Genomic DNA, 20,656 nt, shown 5'->3' with positions numbered 1-20,656 from the left:
GAATCAACTCCAAATGGATCAAAGACCTTGAAGTCAAAGCAGACACTCTGAAAACATTACAGGATGGAATAGGAGAAACCCAAGGTCTCCTTGGCACAGGCCGAAATTTTTTGAATAGAGACCCGGAAACACAACAAATCAAAGAAAGGTTGAACTTTCAGCTTCTTTAGCTTTTAACCAACTGGAGACTTATTTATCACAGGCATTTGAATAACAATTATTATTTTTAAATAGCAGCTTCTAAAGTTTTATGTATTAGATTTATTGAACTAAAACATATGTGTTTTGAATTCCTTATAACAATTCACTCCTCATGGACTGATTTTTATGATCCCAGTTTCCCCGAGAGTGAGTCAGGAATAAGGCAAATTGCTTTAGCTCAAGGGCAGCAGAGAGGCAGGAAGGCAGCCCCAAAAGATAAAAACCCCAGAGGCCTGAAAGCAAGGAAAATCAGTGCCAAAAGTGTGGGAGTGTGGTGGATGTACTTTAGAAGAATGGTCTTCTGGGATATCTAATCAGGGTTTGGGAAATAACCCAGAGGTTTGCTGAAGAAGGACCCCACAAGTATATTAAGTATATTAAGCCCTGATACCCACTTTCTAGACTAGCATTCATGCATTCATTTATTAAATAGTACTGAGGTTTGAGCTCAGAGCCTCATGATTACTAGGCAGGTACTCTACCACTTAAGCCACAACCCCAGCCTGTAGATTGCATTTCTGATTTCTATCAGGGTTTGTGCCCTAGTTGCAAATGCTCATAATTCCTGCTAAACTATCATTCCCTGATAGGGTCTCTTGATTTGTGACTGAACTGACATTTATGAATTTTTTAAATTTTGATACATAATAATTGTACATATGTATGAGGTATGGTATAGTATTCCCACACAATTATACAATGGGCAATAATCAAACCAAAGGAATTCTCACAACTATTATCTTGAACATTTACCACTTCTCTATGTTGGAAACATTCCAAATCTCTTGTAGCTATTTTGAAATATACAATAAATTGCTAATTAGAATCACCCTACCATACTACAGAATTTCTATCTTAATCCTCCCATGCATAGGTATTTTTTAAGAGTTACTACTCTCTACTCTTTCCCTAAAATTTTTGAGACAATAAGCTTGAAATATTATGCTTTCTGTATGTAGTCTTTTAATTCTCATGACAACTCCACTGCTAATGTACATCACTGAGAACTTAAGGAATTTTCACCAGCTCATCTTTTGCTAGGAAATAAATGAATGAGCTAATGAATTTCATAACTAACAAAAAGTCTAGCTCATGGTTCTTAAGACTTTAGCATGCAACAGAATTGCCCAGAGGGCTAATTAAAACTCAAATACTGGACACCACTTTCTGAGTTTCCTGAATCATTAAGAGAGTGGAATTTGCATGTCTTGCAGGTCCCCCAGTGCTGCTGCTTCTGCTGCTCTAGGGTACCATACTTTGCGAACCACTAAGGGCCTAGAGCAGGAGTCTGTGGTTATTAACAGATAGCAAATATTTTGTGCTATGTCTGACTGTCTGCAGACTGTGTGTAGAACTGGGGATATTCCACAGCTAATTACAGAACAACTTAAAACCATTAAAAATGAAATATCCATTCTTGGCTCTAAAGCTCTACAAAGCAAGTGGCAGGTGGAATTTAGCTGGTGAACTCTAGTCAGTCCAATGCTTAGTGTAGACTCTTGACCGATTCCTGATCTTGGTCCCAACTGGTGTCCTGCCCAACACCTGTTTCCTTGTTCTTCCTGACAATGAAGAATAGAAGAATGGTCTTCTGGGATATCTAATCAGGATTTGGGAAATAACCCAGAGGTTGGCTGTCTAATGGACTTATCAGAGGAGTTCACCTTAGCTTCATGCTACAGGAGAGTCAGTGAATGTTCGCTACAGCCTATGAAATATCATGAAGATGGCAAGGATGCCACCATGGAAAATGAGGAATGCCAGTCTCATATCTCTTATGAAACAGGTTCTAAACCTCCAAGAGCATCTGGTCTCAATAAATATTAAATATTTCCTGTTGATTGTCAAGGTTGGAAAATGACGATTTGCTTAATTTTCCCAGAATTGAGTAACATTAAAAGTATTGCTTTTTTTTTTAGAATGAAGGGTTCTTGTGTCTTTTAAACATAGTTATGATAATAATCAATTAATGTATTTTGCTTTTAATGAATGACATTCTTTTCATTCTTTTAGATAACCCAACAGTGGAAGATCTGATAGTAGGGTTGGTTCGCCTTTATCAGGAGATCAGGTCATGTCCTACAGAGTTTCTGTGTTCTCAGGCTTCTAGTTTTCCAAGTGTCCACTTTTGTCTTGCTGATTAGAAATGGGGAAAGGAAGCAAGAGCCCCTGCAGGTGACTGGTCTCTATATTTTCTCAGAATGTTTATAAAATGGGCAGTATGATTGGGCATTCTCATAGTGATATGCAACCATCATCAGGTTTTCCAGCAACCAGTCCAAGTTGTCCTTCTGCTCACATACTGTTAGAGTGGTGTAACAAACTCCCTGTTTTGTTCCAGTCCCAGAAAACATGACTCAGAACCAGCTCCTCTGCAGAGATCTGCTGGGAAGCAGCGGGGTAACTGATACAGCCTTTCACCACATCCCCAGAGTTATCAGGCCTCTGATGGCCTCCAGCATGTTCTAAGCAGCTGCTGGCATCTTCCTGCCAGTTCTGTCTGTGTGAAACTTTTAACACCTTTTTTTTCACTCTAAAAGCCTCCTATGTAATGTTCCATGGGATGGAAAAAAAGTGAATGGCACAACTAGCTTCCACTGTCTGCCCCTCTATTTACTGAGGACAAAATGAAACCAAGAAAATGATCAATAGAAAACATGTATCAAACATGGAAGGCTAGTTATTTCACCTGTATGCTCTTTGCAGGAGTCAGAATCCAATAGCCCTGTTCTTGGTATCTCTGGCTAGTTCCAGACTTCCAGAGTCCAGAGGTATCCTGCTGACTCCACATTTGAAATGTTCCATGCTGATTAAGTGCTGAAAGGTGATCATTTGTTGGATCATTTTGTGTTTCTGTATGACCGTCTGACCAGCCATAGTGTACAGAGGAGAAAATGGAAGCAGGAAGTGCCAAAGGTGAGCCACAATGTCACTCAAGGATGGAGTCCCAACAAGACTTCTTGAAGTAGGAAGAAAAAATCCCAGAGGATTCATTCCAGCGTGAGTGCTGGTGGAATGTATGTTTGGGAGAGGACCATCTGAGGTTCTGATAACAGCTTCTCCCTCTCAAAAGGCTATTGCCTTGCTCTCTCATGAATGTCTGAGCAGTCTGATCATCTAAGCCAAGATCATGAGTGGGAAGACTTCTCCATCTCCATGTGAACTGTCCTTTGACCTTTTGTTACTTAGGGTTGAGAACAGAATATCTTAGCCAGACAGAGCAGTAAACACTTGTAATTCCTAGATACTCAGGAGGAGGACATAGCGGGGTCATGAGTTTGAGACCAGCCCAGCAAAAAGTGAGTGAGACCTTGTCTCAAAATAAGAAACATGGAGAAAAGGGGTATGGTTCAAGTGGTAAGCATTTGCCTAGTATATGCAAGGCCCTGGGTTCAATTTCTAGTACTAAGAAAGAAAAAATACTATAGAGTAAATAAAAGAACAAAGAAAGAAGAAAAAGAAAGAGGAAGGAAGGAAGGAAGGAAGGGAGAGAGAGAGAGAAAGAGAGAAGATCATCTGTAACCAGCTGATTGCTGATAGCAGTTTTCAGTTGGAACTGTTCTGAAGATATGAAGCTAGGTAAATTAAAAGGGTCTTCAGTGCCTCCTACACAAGCCCTGGAGTCCTGAGAGCAAAAGAGCTAATAATAAAAGAGACTTTGCTTTCAGTTCTCCTGTCTTCTGTTGTCTGCCCTGTACTTGGGCAATGAATGGTTCTGAGTTGTAGGAATCATGTCAAAATCGGTCTTTATACCGGGCCTGGCTACCTTCTGAATACTAACATGAACGTCAAGGAAGCCTGCCATGCCATTTGGCTTTCATTTTGTAAAGCTGGTTACAGAAGGGGGAAAGCCAGTTGATCCCACTGAGAAGAGGCTTTCAAGGGCAAGTTTTAGGGCGCCAGAGGAGTTCCAAACAGGGGCTGGTTTCCAGTTAAATTTCTCTGAAAGAATCGAGTGGTGAGAAGACAGTTTGGTAGACACTGACCTCTCTGACCATTTCTGTGTTATCTCAGAGCAGTGACTTGGGAGGGCAGCTAGGCAGGTTGATTGGCATCATACTGCTCTCCATGTGGCTGCTCCAGCAATAGAAAGAAACCTTTCTTTCTGAGGAGTTCAGACTCTCCCTTCCCATTAAGGTTAAACAATAAACTGCTATAAGACCAAGAGAAGGCATTGGGACTTCAACATGGTGTGTTTCCAGAAAATAGAAAGCTTCCATTAACCCTGAGTTGGCACAGCTGAGCACCCCATCTTTGCCTCTTGTGTACTTTCCATGCACCAACTTCCTCCTGTGAATCTTCATGCATACCACACACACATACATTCACTATTTATAACACACAAGTAAGCAGACACCCACTCTACATACAGATAAGCACACTTTCATAAACATCCATAGATGAGCACACATAAATGTTCACAGCATCCATAGGAACACGAATACCACGTCCATATGTACAAACACTGAAGTTAGCTAAAATATTGGGTCCTGAATTTAGAATAATAGCCCACTGTATCTGACAATGCTTAAACATATATGGAGTCTTTTTAACCAAGTGCCAGCTTTTAAGAGAAGCTTACACTGTGTGTGTCTGTGTCTCTCTCTGTGTGTGTGTGTGTGTGTGTGTGTGTGTGTTATTCTCTACATCTAACTCCAGGCTTTCTTGAATAACGAGGCTTCAAATCTGGCTACATTACACTGAAACTCTCTTCTGGCAGATAGTGGGGTTCATGGTCCAGACTCGGGCTTTGGAACTGCCATGTCTTTCTGCTGATGCTCTGACCCACCCGTAGTGATGGGCCAGCCCCTCACCATTGTGACCCTGAAGGTCTGCTGCTTTAGCATTTGGTTCTGCCTGGCCTATACACCAGAGCAGAGGCTAGAGAGATGGCAAAATAAAGGGATCCATGAGTTCAAGTCTTTCAAATCAAGAGGTCTCACTTCATGATTTCTGCCTTCTCCCTGTTTCTTCATAAGGTCTTTTGTATACACACAATTGTCCAAATTTCTTTCTTCGAAGGCACAGCCATAATAGAGTAGGGGTTCCCTAATGACAGCATTTTAATTTTCTGACCTCTTTAAAATGTCTGATTCCAAATAACATTCTAAGGTACCAGAAATTAGGACTTCAACATATTAAGTCTGAGAAGACATAATTCAGCTCATGAAAGTTATGATTGCTCAAATGCTAAAAATTCTGTAGCTGTAATTTCAGGGAAAATAACATTCTGAGAATCTATGCCTCTTTTGACATGGCTTTTCTGTGGTGTTCTCTCTCTCTCTCTCTCTCTCTTTTGCTGTCTCTCTCATTCCTCTTTCATTCTCTTTCTACTTATTTCTCCACCCTCCCCCCCTCTCTTTCCATCTTTCTTTTTTTTCTGGTGCTGGTGCTTGAACTCAGGGCCTGGGCACTATCCCTGAGCTTCTTTGTGCTCAAGGCTAGCACTCTACCAGTTGAGCCACAGTGCCACTTCTGGATTTTTCTGAGTGGTTTATTGGAGACAAGAGTCTCATGGACTTTCCTGAACAGGCTGGCTTCAAACTGAGAGGCTCAGATCTCAGCTTCCTGAGTAGCTAGGATTATACACATGAGCCACTGGCACCTACCACTCTCTCCTTCTTTTTTTGTATATACTTTTTATTGTAAAGATATGGTACAGAGGGGTTACAGTTATATAACTCTCTCCGTCTTGATGTCATCAAGTTCCTCTGCTGAATGCTCCTGACATGTTTGTGAATGTTTTTTTTAAATTGTGAAAATATTGTACAGAGGGGTTACAATTACATGGGCAAGATAGTGAGTACATTTCTTATCAAGCATTGTAGCCTCCTCCTTTGTTTCCCCTTCCCATCCCTTCCTATCCTTCCCCCGCCTCCTCACCCAATCCTCCCCACACACAAGACTTCTACATCTCATTGTTGCAATGGGTCCACCTGTATCCCTATTTAAACGATTTGTTTTTTCCCTTCCCTTCCACAAATTATACCGACATCAAATACAGTGAAAGCAGGGGTTATACCATGGGGAGGGGCACACAAAGCAACAAAGAAATAATCTTATAAATGTGTTAGAAACAATCACATGAAAGAAAAAAACATTTGAATATATATCTTAGGGTTCATTTCCCTAACATCACCTTATCTGACCTTTTCTGCTTGACTCATACATATACTAGATATTGCAAATAAGGGAAACCATGGGACTTATGTTTCTTTGGGCCTGGCTTACTTCACTTAATATAATTTTTCCAAGCCTTTCCATTTCCTAACAAATGGGGCAATGTCATTCTTTCTGATGGAGGCATAGAATTCCATTGTGTATATATACCACATTTTCTTGATCCAGTGGATTGATTTCCTTTATTTTCCCACTGGCTGGCCAGCACATGACAGTAGCATCTACCAGGACATGTTTAAGTTGTATCCTTTGGTCTCTGGACAAATTAACATTTTTTGAAGGAAGGAAAGAAGGTCAATTAATGGCACATAAACAACTGTAAAAAAAAAACCCTTTAGAACCTTATAACCCTTTGACATATTGGCCCAGAAAGCACCTTAGGGATCCATTCCCTTGCCTTGGGAAAGGAAAATTTATAGCATAAAGTTCATCGATAATTTCCTCAAGAGTTTGATGCCAATCTACCAAGTAAACTTTCTTCCCCATCAAGAAACAATTCCATAGTTATTTATGAGGTTTCCAGCTGCTGCACCGAAATGGGACTGTGTGTGGGTGGAAATGTTTGTTTTCCCAAACACTGGTATTAATCAAGCTGTGGGACAAATACTTAGTTAACATCAAGCACCGCCAAGAGTAGATTTGCCTGGCCTCAGAGACTCGGTGACCTGAATGCATGATCTCTCTTCAACAATCCCAGAACCCCCTCTATAGCTGCAATATTTACCTATTCAGCCAACAAATATTAATCAATGAAACGATTATGAAGCAGAAGACACTGAGCTTCATACTTTGAATAGAAAGATGTGTCCTAGTGTCACACACTAGACACAAGGATGATCGCTAATGAGGTATGATTTATTTACTTATTTGCTAACTCCATTCGCCAAGTTCTTATTATGGCAAGGTCTGGGAATACTGCATAGAAAACAAGGGAGAATCTGCCTGTATGATGTTTGCTTCCAGTTGAGGGAAGATGGTAATAAGTAAGTAGGTAAACATCAGCTAATAAAAAAATAAAGCAGGATATAGGTTTTACAACGTGCTAGAGGATTTGGATGATTTTGAGCAAGGAACTGGATAATGTGCAAGAGCTATCTATGTAGAGATCTGGAGAAAAAATAGTCCCTGCAGAGGGAACGGCCAGGGCAAAGTTCCGTGACAAACCCCTTCCAAGAAATGCTAAGGAAGCAGGGAAGGAGAGCTACCTTCAATGGCAGAACAAATTGTTGAAAGGGACAGAGAGCCCATGGAGCTTGCTTGGGAAGATGCCAGGAATCTACTTAGACGAACAGGTGAGAATTTGCCTTGCCACTGCCCAGAGAAAACTATGGGTGCTGTGGCTACAGAGACCAGCAGGATTGCTGTTGCCATCTCTGTCTGTGGCTCTGCCCTAATCTTCGTTCTTCTAATCAGCTCATCCCACAGTCTTGCATGGTAAAGAAAAGAATTTCATTCACTTCTACATCCTGAGTATCTCAGGCTCAACAGAATGTAGACTCTGTTGAATAAATGAAGACATTCATTTCTTCCCTCTCTATCTACCCATCCATCTATGCACTTACCCATCTATCGATCCATCCATTTACCCACTCACACACATCCATCTCTATAGACATTCTTTGCTCCTTACCAAAATAAAAATTGTAAGCAGGATTTTCTTGAGCTACAACCCCAGGTCATAAGTTCCAACCCTCGTCCATCTTTGTTCTTGTTTCACGTTCCTCTTCCCTACAAGACGGGTGGTATTTCTGGTTGCTGAGCCTGCACTAAGATCTGTCAAGACAATATAGGCTTTCTCATCCAATAAGCTTCTAAATTATAAATGAGATCACCGATTCTAAGTTTAGCATTAGATGTATTTGTCATATTCGTTCAAACGCCCCTTTTCAGCCCAGAATGCCTTTTTCTGTGCCCAATGCCCTTCTGAACTGTACCCATATGGAGTGTGGTACCAGACACCCTAACAAACAAGGTGCTCAGCACAAGACAGCGCACAACAAGGAAGATGAACAGTCCAGATCCATGTTTCCTAGGGAAACTGAATATGTATTGGCTTGGGAAGATAAGCACCTGAAGAGAGGAGGAGCAAGGCACAGATTGTCCAGGAAGATTATGACGGTAAGGACTTGTTCATGGATAAGTAGGCCTTTGGCTGGATGAATGAATATCTCAGGGGCCACAACAACTGGTCTGGTGCTGATGGTACTCTGAGTTCCTACAGTCTTGGTCTTGGATTTTAGTAAGCAAACAAAACCAACTGTTCTTTTTTCAAAATCTTCTTATGTATTCACGAATCAAGCATTTCCCCCTAATTCTCTCCAACAATCTTTTCAATCATCCCCTTAGTAAAAAGATGCATTCTAGGAACACTGCCATCAAGCGAGGGGCTGTGAAGTTTGCAGAGACGTCTCTCATGTCCCTGCACCTTCCATTTTCCTATTTTGTATCCACTGCTGAACATCCCTGATTCACATCACAATTTACCTTCCCTAACTCTCATCTATCTATTTTCTTACTCAGGTAGGTCTTTGGTCTCCAAATTTTAAGATCCAAAACAATATTGTTTCTTCATTAACTGTTTTACTTTTTGGCATTGCTTTTCTCTTTTGAGTTGAAGCATCTATACAATAATATTTAAGGGAATGCCTCAATTTCCAGTAATCCTTTACAGGTATTGTATATTTCCTACACATTAAGCAGAATGTAAGGTTGCAAGGGAATAACATGGATCCATCTCTGAAAAAAATGCTTTAACTGTGTGGGACAACAGTGAGGAAGAGGTCCGATCACGCTCAGGGCTCATTGGTGCGTGTCTGTATTCACAGAGTAAGAGCCGGGAACACAGCTCAGCCAACACCAACCACGGCAGCTGAAAGTGTCTCTGAATTCATCTCTGATAATGTGTTGACACATTTTTCAGTTTTTTCTCACACATCATTAATAGTGCAGTCAAGCATTTAAAGCTGCTCTTAATATGTAGGTAAGTGTGATGAGCACATTACATGCTACTGCATTACAACACTATTGATATTGAAAACCACTACACCTTTTTGTCCCTTGCAGATTATAGGATTTTCTCCTATTTCACTTCATTTTTTTTCAAGATAGAATCTTGCTCAGACTGTCCTCCAATTTGGATCTTCCTGACTCAGTCAGCCGAGTGAATAATTATAGATATGCATCAATATGCATGGGCATTTTTAAAACAAAACAAACTAATTTACCACTTATGAGTACCTTGCTCATATCACCAATCAATGTGGCAGGAAGTAGGAGAGATGTTTTTTCCACTTCTGAGTAAGACTACAAAGAAGCCAGGCACTAGCAATGGCTCACGCTATAATCTTAGCTACTAGGAAGGATGAGATCTGAGGATCACGATTTGAAACCAGCAAAGACAAAAAAGTCAGAAAGACTCTTATCATCAATTAAGTAGTAAAAAGCTAGAACTGCTGGCATGGCTCAATTGGTAGAATGCCAGCCTTGACGAAAAAAGACAAGCAAGAGCAGAAAGCCATGAATTCAAACCCCAATATCAATACACACACACACACACACACACACACACACACACACGAATACATGAGTAGAAGTAAATTTATACAAGGGTTATAATTTCCAGCAAAAGAACAGAGAAGGGCTAACAGACTTAAGAAGAAGATCTGTTTTAATGAACCCATCCAAAGAGCAAAGGCGTCAGCAGCCTGTGAAGATTTTAAAGTCACAGTACCTTTTAATCCACATGTTGGCTCCTCTGTTTCTGCAACTCTCTGCCTCTGCCTCCTGTACACGACGTGTAGCTGGTACCCTTCCTCGGCCGGGGGATGCTTTCTAACAGGCTCAATGAAGAAGTCTCCATGTGGGAGGTGGAAAATGCCCATCTGTAAGTTTATTCAATAAGAAAGTTTATATTAATCAACTCTATGCAATGAAAATGAGTTAATTAAAATGTTATACAGATTCTCTCTGGAAATCCTAAAGCCAGTGCTTTCAGAGTCTGCAAATAACTTTGATGAAATGGCTGTTATCAACTCAATACTGAGATCCTTGAAGGACAACCAATCATTCCAAGAAGGTGAGATATCATCATACTCAAATCTTAGATCCAAGTGGTGCAGAAGACAGATATGGGCCTCCACTTGGGAATATAATCACTCACTCTTCAATGGACAATGGGAATGAGAGATGGACAGCCAAAAAAGGCTTCCTTCCATTTGTATTCCCCCACAAGGTAAGCCTTGCCAGTGTGCACATGGAAATCACCTATGCTACTTTAATATTTCTCAATAGCTGGAGGAGATCCAGAAGAGTTGGCAACCGGTAAAAGGAGAGGAAGCAGGGGACCTGCAGCTGGCCCCAGGACCCTAAGTATGTCAAGAAGGCAAGAAGCCAGGAGAGTTGGGTTGGGGAAGTTTCCAGCTGAGCATTTCCAACACATCCATCGAGAGCTTTGTACATCTGGTACCCAGGTGGTCCTGGTTTATTGGTCTCTTTTTAGCTATCAGGAGCCAGGTCGTGCTGGAAGAAATCACTTCTGATTTGTTGCCAAAGATGTGCTAACTCCACAATTTGCCTGAAACAAGCTGCCCCAAACCTCACTTTCCTCTGTGACCAATTCTGGATTGGGATCAAAGGAAGCATTTTCCATGCCAGCCTTCCCTGTAATCTGCTCACTTCTCTTACACCTTTAAAGGGGAACAGCAATGAAACTGAGGAAAAACTTGGGATTCACCAAGGAATTTTATTCTGTTCAGAAGAGCCTAGCTAGAGCCTCCAGCTGGAACACAGAGATAACAATTTTGCCTGTCGTCACCACTGTTGCTTTCTCTTCTTCCTGTCAGTATCTGCTCAGCTCAGTCAGCACATCACGAACTCTCTTTTGGAAATCAACTCACCTACACATTTTCACTAAGTTATAAACCTTTAAAAGTTTTCCAAGGCTATCTCCTTAAAATTGTTGTAAATAAGTTTTATTTTGTAGCACCACACACATATAGAGAGATGTATAGATCCTAACTGTAGGATAGATCCACACAGATCCTTCATAAAGGGAGCTCCACATGCATAGGAAAAAAAAAAAAAAGAGATTCTCTGTCTCCTCCCACCCCTTACCCCTGTCAATAACATCTCCCTAGGGAAACTTCTCCTGACTTGGAATACCAAGAAATTCATTTCAAGCCTATGCTATTCCAAACCACAGCCTCAATTGGATATTGGCAGGATAAGGAAAGAATAACACAAAGACCCTCATGGCAGAATCAATTCCAAGAAAATCACCTTCCAACTCCAATTTTCTAATTCCAGCTCTCTCTCTCTCTCCACAGTTCCAAAAGTAACGATTTTGACTGTTAGATTTATGGACATCACCAGTGAGCAGGGCAGTGAGTGGGAATCCTCCTTCATCCTCCATGGAGACCCATTTCCTTACTTCACATAAAGCAGGGCTGGCAGATGCCACATGGAGTTATGGAGAGCCAGTGGTAACTGCTTCAGTAGACCCTGAGAAGAAGCGGGATTAATGCTCCTCCTCTCTGGTAGAGACTGAGACCTCCAGCCATGCTCTGGGGTTACTAAGGAAAGCATTCCCTGGGAGGTCAATTTTCAGGGTACCTCTCAGGAAGAATCAAGCCTAGTTTCTGAACTAGTATTTCTGCAAGTGAGCTATGGCTGCATTCTGCAGTTGATTTATTTGCCAAGGGTCTAGGTCAATCTGGACAGCATCTCCTAGCCTCATCTTTTTGCTATGTTAAGGAGAATCTACAACACAGTTTGTTTTCCTACAGAGGAAAAAGCCAGACTTTGGAGACAGACCTGAGTTCAACTGTCAGCTCCAACATTAACAAGCAATATAGCTTTCCACAAGCAATTTGGTCTCTCTCTGAGCTCCAAGTCTTCATCTGTGAAAAGATGACGAGAACATATTCCCCCCCCCCCACAACGGACTTACACTAGAAAGTGAATGAATGAATATATAAAATTCACTCTACACTGATGCTGGTACCAGTGAATATTTTTCTAGACTTTCTCACCTTGATGGCTTATTTCTTGTGATGAACTCAATTATTTTCTCCTTTAGTAGTGTGGTTAGCACACAAATAGTCTTGGGGTCTAGAAGAAAATCTGCTCATTTAAGGATTTTTTTATTAACTGTTTTTTCTTGATCATATTTGAAACTTATTTTAAGTACTTATTCTGTTACAATTTCCTAAATGTCCTCTCTAACTGTTGGCTTTCAGAGGAAAGACAATGCCATGGCTAGAAGGGCAGCTTTTCAGGCTATTAAAAAGAGGACATTTAGAAAGTGAAGATGCAATCACAAAGAGAAGAACACATTTGGATCAGAGTTCTCTACTTTGGGTGGAGAGATGACTGGAAACACAGGTGCCTAAGAGTGTTGTCAAGACTCAGTGAATCTGGGGTGAGTGAGGAATCTGCTCAGCAAGCATCCAGGTGAGTGAGGAATCTGCTCAGCAAGCATCCAGGCTTGTGACACAGGTAACCTATGCATCATGCTTTGTAAATGCTGTACTCATTCCATCACTTGATGCTGGATTATTCCCTCTCCCTTCCTCCCAATTGGCCTAACATGAAAGATGTCAGGAATTACTGGTATTCGCCCAATTAAGCCTTTAGTTTACCTCAGTCACAAGAATTGTCAACTTTGACCATTGTTGATTATAAGTTCTAAAGAACATCCCTCTGAATTTGAGTGCTACAGAAAATGTCCATAGCATCTTGAAGGATCAAGACAATTAAAAAGTACCATCTCAAAAGTTTATAAACATTCCACTAAGTAGAAACCCTAGTTGGAGAAGTATTTTGGACTTGGAGTGAAAATACAGTGAAATCATCTCCTTTCAAAGAGAAAATGGGAAAAAAATAGGAAAGGGAAAGAAAACAGCAACAATCTCGTGACAGAAAGGCTGAAGGACACTACCAAACTATACCCTGAAATTAAGGGGGGACTTTCATTACATCTCACTCGGCATTCCTAAGTGAGCCAACAGAGTCAGAGAGCATTGGTTAAGAGGCACTGTAGCACCCAAAGCACTCCGCAGAACTTCTGTCTGACAATGCCCTCAGGAACAGGTGTGAGAGCCCTGTGCCTAGACAGAAGCACCACCTTACCATTGGTTTTTAGTCTTGATATAGGGTCATTTTTGCTTTCCTTTCCTTCTCCCAATAATCTATTGGAAGTTTTCTCCTGTTCAGCATTTCTGTCTTTGCTTTCTTTTAAAGCTTCTCTTAGTAGCAATCCGTGTACTCATGTTTACCATATCTCACCAAATAATGAGGAACCCAATAAAAAGCAAGGGGAATAAATTGCTAGCACACCCAGGGAACATGTTATTAGAGAGACAATGGGAAAGAGCTGGCCTGGAGAAGTGAAAGCACATTCCCCATAGGTAGCAAGCAGAGAGCCACTATGGTGGATTTAGCTTTGTTTCCATGATGCCTTGTCTCACAAAATCAGAGATCTGCAAGGAGCAAATTATTATTGTTTTCCTTGTAGGAAGATAGTCCTAACCTAAAGATAAGAGACAGTTGAATCACTACCTTCTTAAAGAAGATGGTAAGATCGTCCACTTGAGGGCGGCAGGAAAGGCATTTGGGACAGTTCTGTGGCCTGGAAGAAGAAACCAACCTTGCATGGAGCTAGGTGGAAGCCTCAGCTGATTGTGAGCGACTGAGAAGCAAGGCAAGGGGAAGGACAGAAAAGCAGTTTTGCTCTAGTAAGAGGCAGTCAGGAGCAGGAATACTAATGTTCACAAAGCAAGCCTGGGGCCGCAGGTTGGATTTAGTCCTGCTCTCAAACCTACATAGCAAAGTGACCATGTCAATGAGTTAGAGATGGAGAGATGGACCTGCTTGTCAGTGTTTAGTGACAACAGAAGTGCTTTTATAAGAGAAAAGCAGGAGACTCAGAGTGAGTCATAGGAGACAGAATGACAGAAGAGTTTGCAGTGATATAGGAAGGGACCATGAGCCAAGGGATACAGGTAACCTCTAGAAAATCAACAAAAGAGGAAAACAGATTTCCCCCACACCCCTGAAACCTCCAGAAGGAACGTTACCCTGGATTTTCTTCTTCAGCCTCTAGAGCTAGAAGAGAATACCTTTTTTGTTGTTTTGGTTGTTGGTCATGGGGCTTTAACTTGGAGCCTGGACACTGTCCCTGAACTCTGTTGTTCAAAGTTAGTACTCTACCACTTTGAGCCACAGCACCACTTCTGGGTTTCTGATGGTTAATTGGAGATAAGAGTCTCACAGACTCTCCTGCGGGAGCTGGCTTTGAACCACAATCCTCAGATCTCAGCCTTCTGAGTAGCTAGGTTTACAGGTGTGAGCCATCAGTGCTCGGCAAGAAAATAGTTTTATAGCTATAGTTTTGTATTGTATTGAGCCACAAAGCTTGTACTAATTTGTTCCTAACACATCCAGGAGTGGACATGGGCATGAGTCACCAAAATGAACTCAAAGGAAGAACAGTTAAGAAGGTTACAGGACCATGTGACTGGGTGTTAGCTGTGACCTCACACAAAACATACACAACCCCAGTGCACAACATTTTAATAAACAGCACTCCCACTTTCTTCTGCATGAAATGCATTCTTTTATTCTATTTTATTTTAAATTTGCCTCCACTAAATTAATGGATTGCAATTTACAGATGCAAAAACACTGATATGGTCAGAGAACCTGGGTCTTAGGGATAAATCTAGCTCTGAGCTCTTCTCCTGCTCCCAGCTGCCTTCCTGTGTCGTGGGGGTCAGACATGGGGATGTACACTTGTCACGGTTGTCAAGAACAAATGGCACATCACCAGGAAACACTCATTGCAATTCCTGGCATAGATATTATTCAGAAACAGTGCCAAGAAATTGCTATGGCAAAAATTTGGTCTAATACAAAGGACTTGCTTCTTGATGGGGAAGTGTAGTATTTCTGAAAAGCTCATCTCTGAAACCAGAAGGGTTGTTTTTAATATAATTGTTAGATGCAGGGCAATAATAACACCATAAAACTTTTTGAGGCTTTGGGGTTATTGCAATCACTATTTCAAAACAAATCCCAAACCGTAAGTAAAAGAAAATACTATTTTGGCTAGCCAGAATACTCACTTTCTATTGTATTTCCAGACATGCCACACAATTATATTTGCATGTGTGTGTGTATAAATACACAGTTATTACACAAAACATAACCATGCTCAGTTATAGGGCCTATAATTTAATTTTATGTAGAGTGTTTTTCGTTTCCATGCCTTTTCTTTTAGAGCATAGTATAGGCTTTAGCTATACTTTGGTGTAAATGTTCCTTGAAGTAAAATAGAATCCTACTTATTACTGCGTTTATAAACACAGTTCAATACACTGATAGCTAATGGTGATGAGGGCTGACACCTGTAATCCTAGCTAGCAAGAGATTGAGTTCATAAGATTCTACTCCAAAATAAACAGCAAAAATAGGGCTGGAGGTTTGGCTTAAGGGATAAGAACACCAACCAAACAAGCAAGCTAAAAACCCATAAGTCCTTGAGTTCAGCTATCAACAGTGACATAACAATGACAATTTTTTAAAAAAAAAACTGAATGGCATGATAAAACAAATCTTTACAACTTATTTCCTAAAATACACACTGGTAAGACATAAGACAACACCTCTGTGTGACAGGCAGAATGCTATCAAAGATGCCTGCACCAAGAACCACTGCAATTGGAAGAGGCAGGCAGAACAGACACACCTTGAGAGAGGACAAACCTGAAAGGAGTGGTTCTGTGCTGCTTGTGTTGAAGGCTAAATGGGTCTGTGAATGGAATGCAAGTGGCCTGTAGTCCAGGAAATGGCTTTTCCCCAGAGTCTCCAGAAGGAACGGACCACTGAAACTCATTTTGAACCACAGATTTATAGAACTGTAACATAGTAAAGCTGGATTGTTTCAACCACATGGTTTGTGACAACTTGCTAGGTTCAACAATAAGAAATGAAAGCAATATACATTAAGAGTAAAAGGAGGGGAGATGATAACCAGAATTTGGGGTAAGTTCTTTTTATTTGTTTCCTAGAGGGGGAGGTAATTTTGAAATAAGAGACTCACAATATTGCCCAGACTGGTCTCAAACATATAATCTACTTATTGCTGGGTGTCAAGCTCTTAATGAAATATTACCTATAACTAGACAGACACTAATACCCAGCTTTGGGATTAATGGAAAGGTGAACCTTCTTTCCTGGAAATGTTAGATACTTGGTCCAGACTAACACATTTCAAAGAACTTAAAACCATTTAACTTTATCCCAACCCAAAGAATTTGGCCAACATCAACACAATAACTACTCAGAAGGAATGCCAAGTTTGTTACGGTTGAAATACAGTTCCTTTTCTACTAGAAAGAAAAATTAGAACACAGGAAGCCCTGAGATATTAATCAATTTGGATACTTGGGAAGAAAGTGAGGGGTAAGAACACTAGACAGAAAAGAAGGGGTCAAGCTACTCGGTAACACAGAGGCATGCCATGGGGTCTTCTCCAAGTCACCAGACCACATGGCTCTTAGGTTTTATAGCTGAATGAAAATTATTGGCTCTGCTTTGCTTTCCTCTCATGAATAGAGTGAAAATTTAATAAAACTGTATGTTATTTCAGCTTCAGAGTCACATAATGTATTTTTATGCAAATCCTAACAGTACTGAGTTTTCTTTCATGGAATCTCATGCCTGAGGAATCCAACAAAGTCTCATCTGCTATCACCATGCACTCATGGTTTTAAACATGTCTTTAATTCCAAAGGCTCTGAAGTGACCTTCTCAGAACCTTCTAGGGCATTAAAGAGGAAATGGCCTCTTATGCTGAGCCTTCATTACTTGCAATTTGGAACTGAGTATAGGAAAACTGGGAGTCCACGGGGAGCAAGAGGTCCCATTTGGATACATTACAGCCTTTCGGGAGCCAACTGGGAGATTTTGTTTATTCATTGTAATTTGCACACCACTAGCAAGTATGGAGGAACGCTCAAATGCCTGTGACCCAGCTGCTCCAAGGCCGTATCAGGAAGTCTACATGATCCCAGATCTCATAATTACATGCCCACAGTTTTCTGTGGTGGTTTTATGACAACATAAAGATTTTCTTAAAACATGTTTAGCAAAGCTGCTTGAAGTTAGGAAAATCTGAAGGGCTATGTAGAGTCATCTTTACATTTGGCCAGCAGAAGATGATTGAAATGGTATCATCTCTAGTGTCCTTTCCTCAAATTCAGCCCTTACTACCTACTCTTGGACACATGCATGCCTGAAGTGATCTAGAAAGTTCTGCCTTGACCATATAACCAAAAATGCATATATCCCTTACTTCCTTTATTTTTTATTCAAAGCACCTAATATGTTCCATATGTAAGCATATATTTGCCAGTTTAATTTTGGCTAATGTCAATCTCTGCACAGTGATTTCAGCTCTGTAGTAGAAGGGTTTTAGTTGCCTTATTTTAATTTTTAAATCATTTGTGCTCTTTGCAAAAGCAGGATTGAACCCAGGGCCTTGGGATTACAAGGCAACCATCTATCACTGAGAGATTCCCCAAGGCAGGCATTTTTTTCTATTTGGTTCAATATTATTAACATCTACATGGTTTAGAAAGCTACCCAATATATGCTGCTAGGTCATATTCAATGACAGATGTTGAATAAACAACGCAGAAAAGTCAAAGAAGTTCCATGTCCAATTAAGTAATAAAATAGCTGGGCTAGAGGCATGGCTCAAGTGGTTGAGTGCCAATTTGGACAAGCAAGCTAGCAAGCTAAAGGCCCTGTACCAGTACGTGTGTGTGTGTGTGTGTGTGTGTGTGTGTGTGTGTGTGAGTGTGTGTGTGAGAGAGAAAGAGAGAGAGAGATGGAGAGGGAGAGAGAGAGATCTGAGTCTTGGAGAAAGAACAGTACCACGGTACTTTAAAGTTTTAAAATAAAATCTTTTGGATAGCTGAAAAGATTTTGCAACAATACCTAGGCATGAAATTGAAGTGACTCAGCATTCCTGAACATTGTGCTGGTTTTCATTCCACCTCTGGTACCTATTCTTCCTTGTTCTTTTAAGCACAGCATTTTGCTGTTGGCTTTTTTTTTTTAATTCAATGACATCTCAAAATTCAAGCCTTGTCTCTCCAAATGGAGCAGCATACGAGGACTCTTTGGTTCCATCTACTTGATACTGAGAAAGGCTGTAAAGAGTACATTAGCCAGGCAATTAAAATACTGAATTCACATCTAAATTAATTTAACACCAATGGCAGATTTTAGGAGTGCTCAAATGCATGAGAACCATACTATTTTAATTTTAAGCATGATTACACAGAATGTTATAAAAATCATCCAAAACTTTGAAACAGTAATTTAAAAGAATAAAATCATTATATGAATCATTCTGGCTTCACTCCAGAACAATATCTCACAGGCGCACTGACAGTTTATCTAAGTTAATTTACTATTTAACTTCAATGGCAGTCCAGACTCTGAAGTTATAATGAAGTTGTACAAGACTGAAAAGTTGAGTTATTTCTATCAAGTAGAAATTTAAAGAATTACTTATCAGCGGAAAATATAATCCTAAAGTTAATTTTTCTTGCTTTGTGAATTAACCTGGGTTTTTTTGTTTTTAATTTTGGCAAGGTGCTCCTAGCTTTCCTTTTTATTTTAACTATAGTTTCTGCCCGGCCTGAACCAGCTGTTTCATTCTTTAATGCTTTCACTAAACTTTTCCAAGTTCTCACTATATTTATGTGCATAAGAATCCTATTTCCAACTTTTTGAAAATGATCCTCTTATAATGAAAAGAGAAGAGAGGACTGTTGTAAAGAGTTCAGATTCTTAGCCTCTACTTCAAATGTCCCATCTATAATAGCGCATTACTCACAGCGAGTGTTTCCTGGAATTAAATGAATAGCACAGCCACAGGCACAAGTTTAGGGAAGACATTTTGTCCATGAGATTTGTGTTCTGAGATAAGAAGGGTATGCTCAATTCAGATGTGTGTGTGTGTGTGTGTGTGTGTATACACACGCGCGCATACACACACAAACACACATACACACAGGTCTTCCTATAAGCATCTATGAATATATATTGCCACCTATTTTTTCTCCTAAAATTATTGAACTGAGAAAAATTCCAGGATGTCATCTACACTAGTGCTTGATTTATTTTATGTACATGAACATTGCATAGAAGTTTCACTAAATGTTCTGGTTCAGAGCCTCTGGGTGGAGCCTAGGAGTCTGTATTTCTACCAAGCTCTAAGGGGCTGGCTAGACCAGCGATCAAGCAACATGATTCTCATAGTTACTAGTCCAATCAAAGAAGCTTCAAAATAGCCTAGCATATACAGAACTATGGGTTCAAACAGTGCTAGAAAAATTAAAATGCAAAACAGATAATCCTTGTGATCAGAGAATTTTAAGAAACACAGGCCAGGGATTGATCATAGAGGCCCATTATCCTAGTCTAGTATGAAGTGTAGGTTAGAGGACAGTAGCTTGAAGCCAGCCAGGAGAAGAAGGAGGAGGGTGAATTAGAAGGAGGAGGAGGAGAAGGAGGAGGAGGAGAAGGAGGAGGAGGAGGAGGAGGAGGTGTGGAGGAGGAAGAAGAAGTTCTGCAATACTAAGGAACTATCAGCATTATGGCAGGGCAAGATGGGATAGCTATCTGGAAAGAACAATTTTTGGGCCCTCATTTAATCATATGTCTCTGGTCTATCTCCAATGCCACATATTAGCTTTAGTTAGCCATTCTTGATCAAATTAAAGGAATAGTCAAAGATCAATCAAGATCGAGGGTAATGTTTTTAACTCCAGCCACCTGTTAGAATAACCTGAAGAACCTCAGCATCCTGATCCTTGTTCTACATTCTCAGGCAATACTGGTTACAGAAGTCCCCTGGATGGAAAAGGAGGTGATATTTTTCCCCTCAATACCTCACAGAGTCAGAGGAAATGGGATAGAGATGAGTTTATTTCCTCCTGGATCTTCTACTTGAACATTTAGTGAGCAAGGGAGTGTTCTGGGTGCTAGACAATTGGAAACAACCATAGCCCAGATCCTGTCATCAACAAGTGCACAGCGTTACTCACACAGGAGCCAAAAGGCAAATTGTCATCAGGTCCAGTCCTGACAATTGCATTGGTTACATCTGGTCCCTGAGCAAACGGGCGCCTCCAAGCCTGCATGGATCACCAGATAGTGGTAAAGGCCATAGCCATTCTTCCACAGTGCAAACGGTTCTGGA

At 40.6% G+C, this 20,656-nt stretch overlaps 1 protein-coding gene across 1 annotated transcript in view; it reads right to left on the bottom strand.

Moving 5' to 3' along the window:
* The window catches only part of Adamts12 (ADAM metallopeptidase with thrombospondin type 1 motif, 12), a 231,629-nt gene that overhangs the window by 154,045 nt on the left and 56,928 nt on the right, over positions 1–20,656 (bottom strand). The window contains exon 3 of the mRNA XM_013018671.1: positions 10,112–10,262. Within this exon, the coding sequence (XP_012874125.1) occupies positions 10,112–10,262 (151 nt within the window). The remainder of the gene's footprint in view (positions 1–10,111; positions 10,263–20,656) is intronic.

The sequence above is a fragment of the Dipodomys ordii genome, unplaced genomic scaffold (assembly GCF_000151885.1).
Source record: "Dipodomys ordii isolate 6190 unplaced genomic scaffold, Dord_2.0 Scaffold41, whole genome shotgun sequence".
In the NCBI taxonomy this organism is placed as follows: domain Eukaryota; kingdom Metazoa; phylum Chordata; class Mammalia; order Rodentia; family Heteromyidae; genus Dipodomys; species Dipodomys ordii.
The sequence above is the reverse complement of the archived record's forward strand: the minus strand, read 5'-3'. Positions and strand labels throughout refer to the sequence as shown.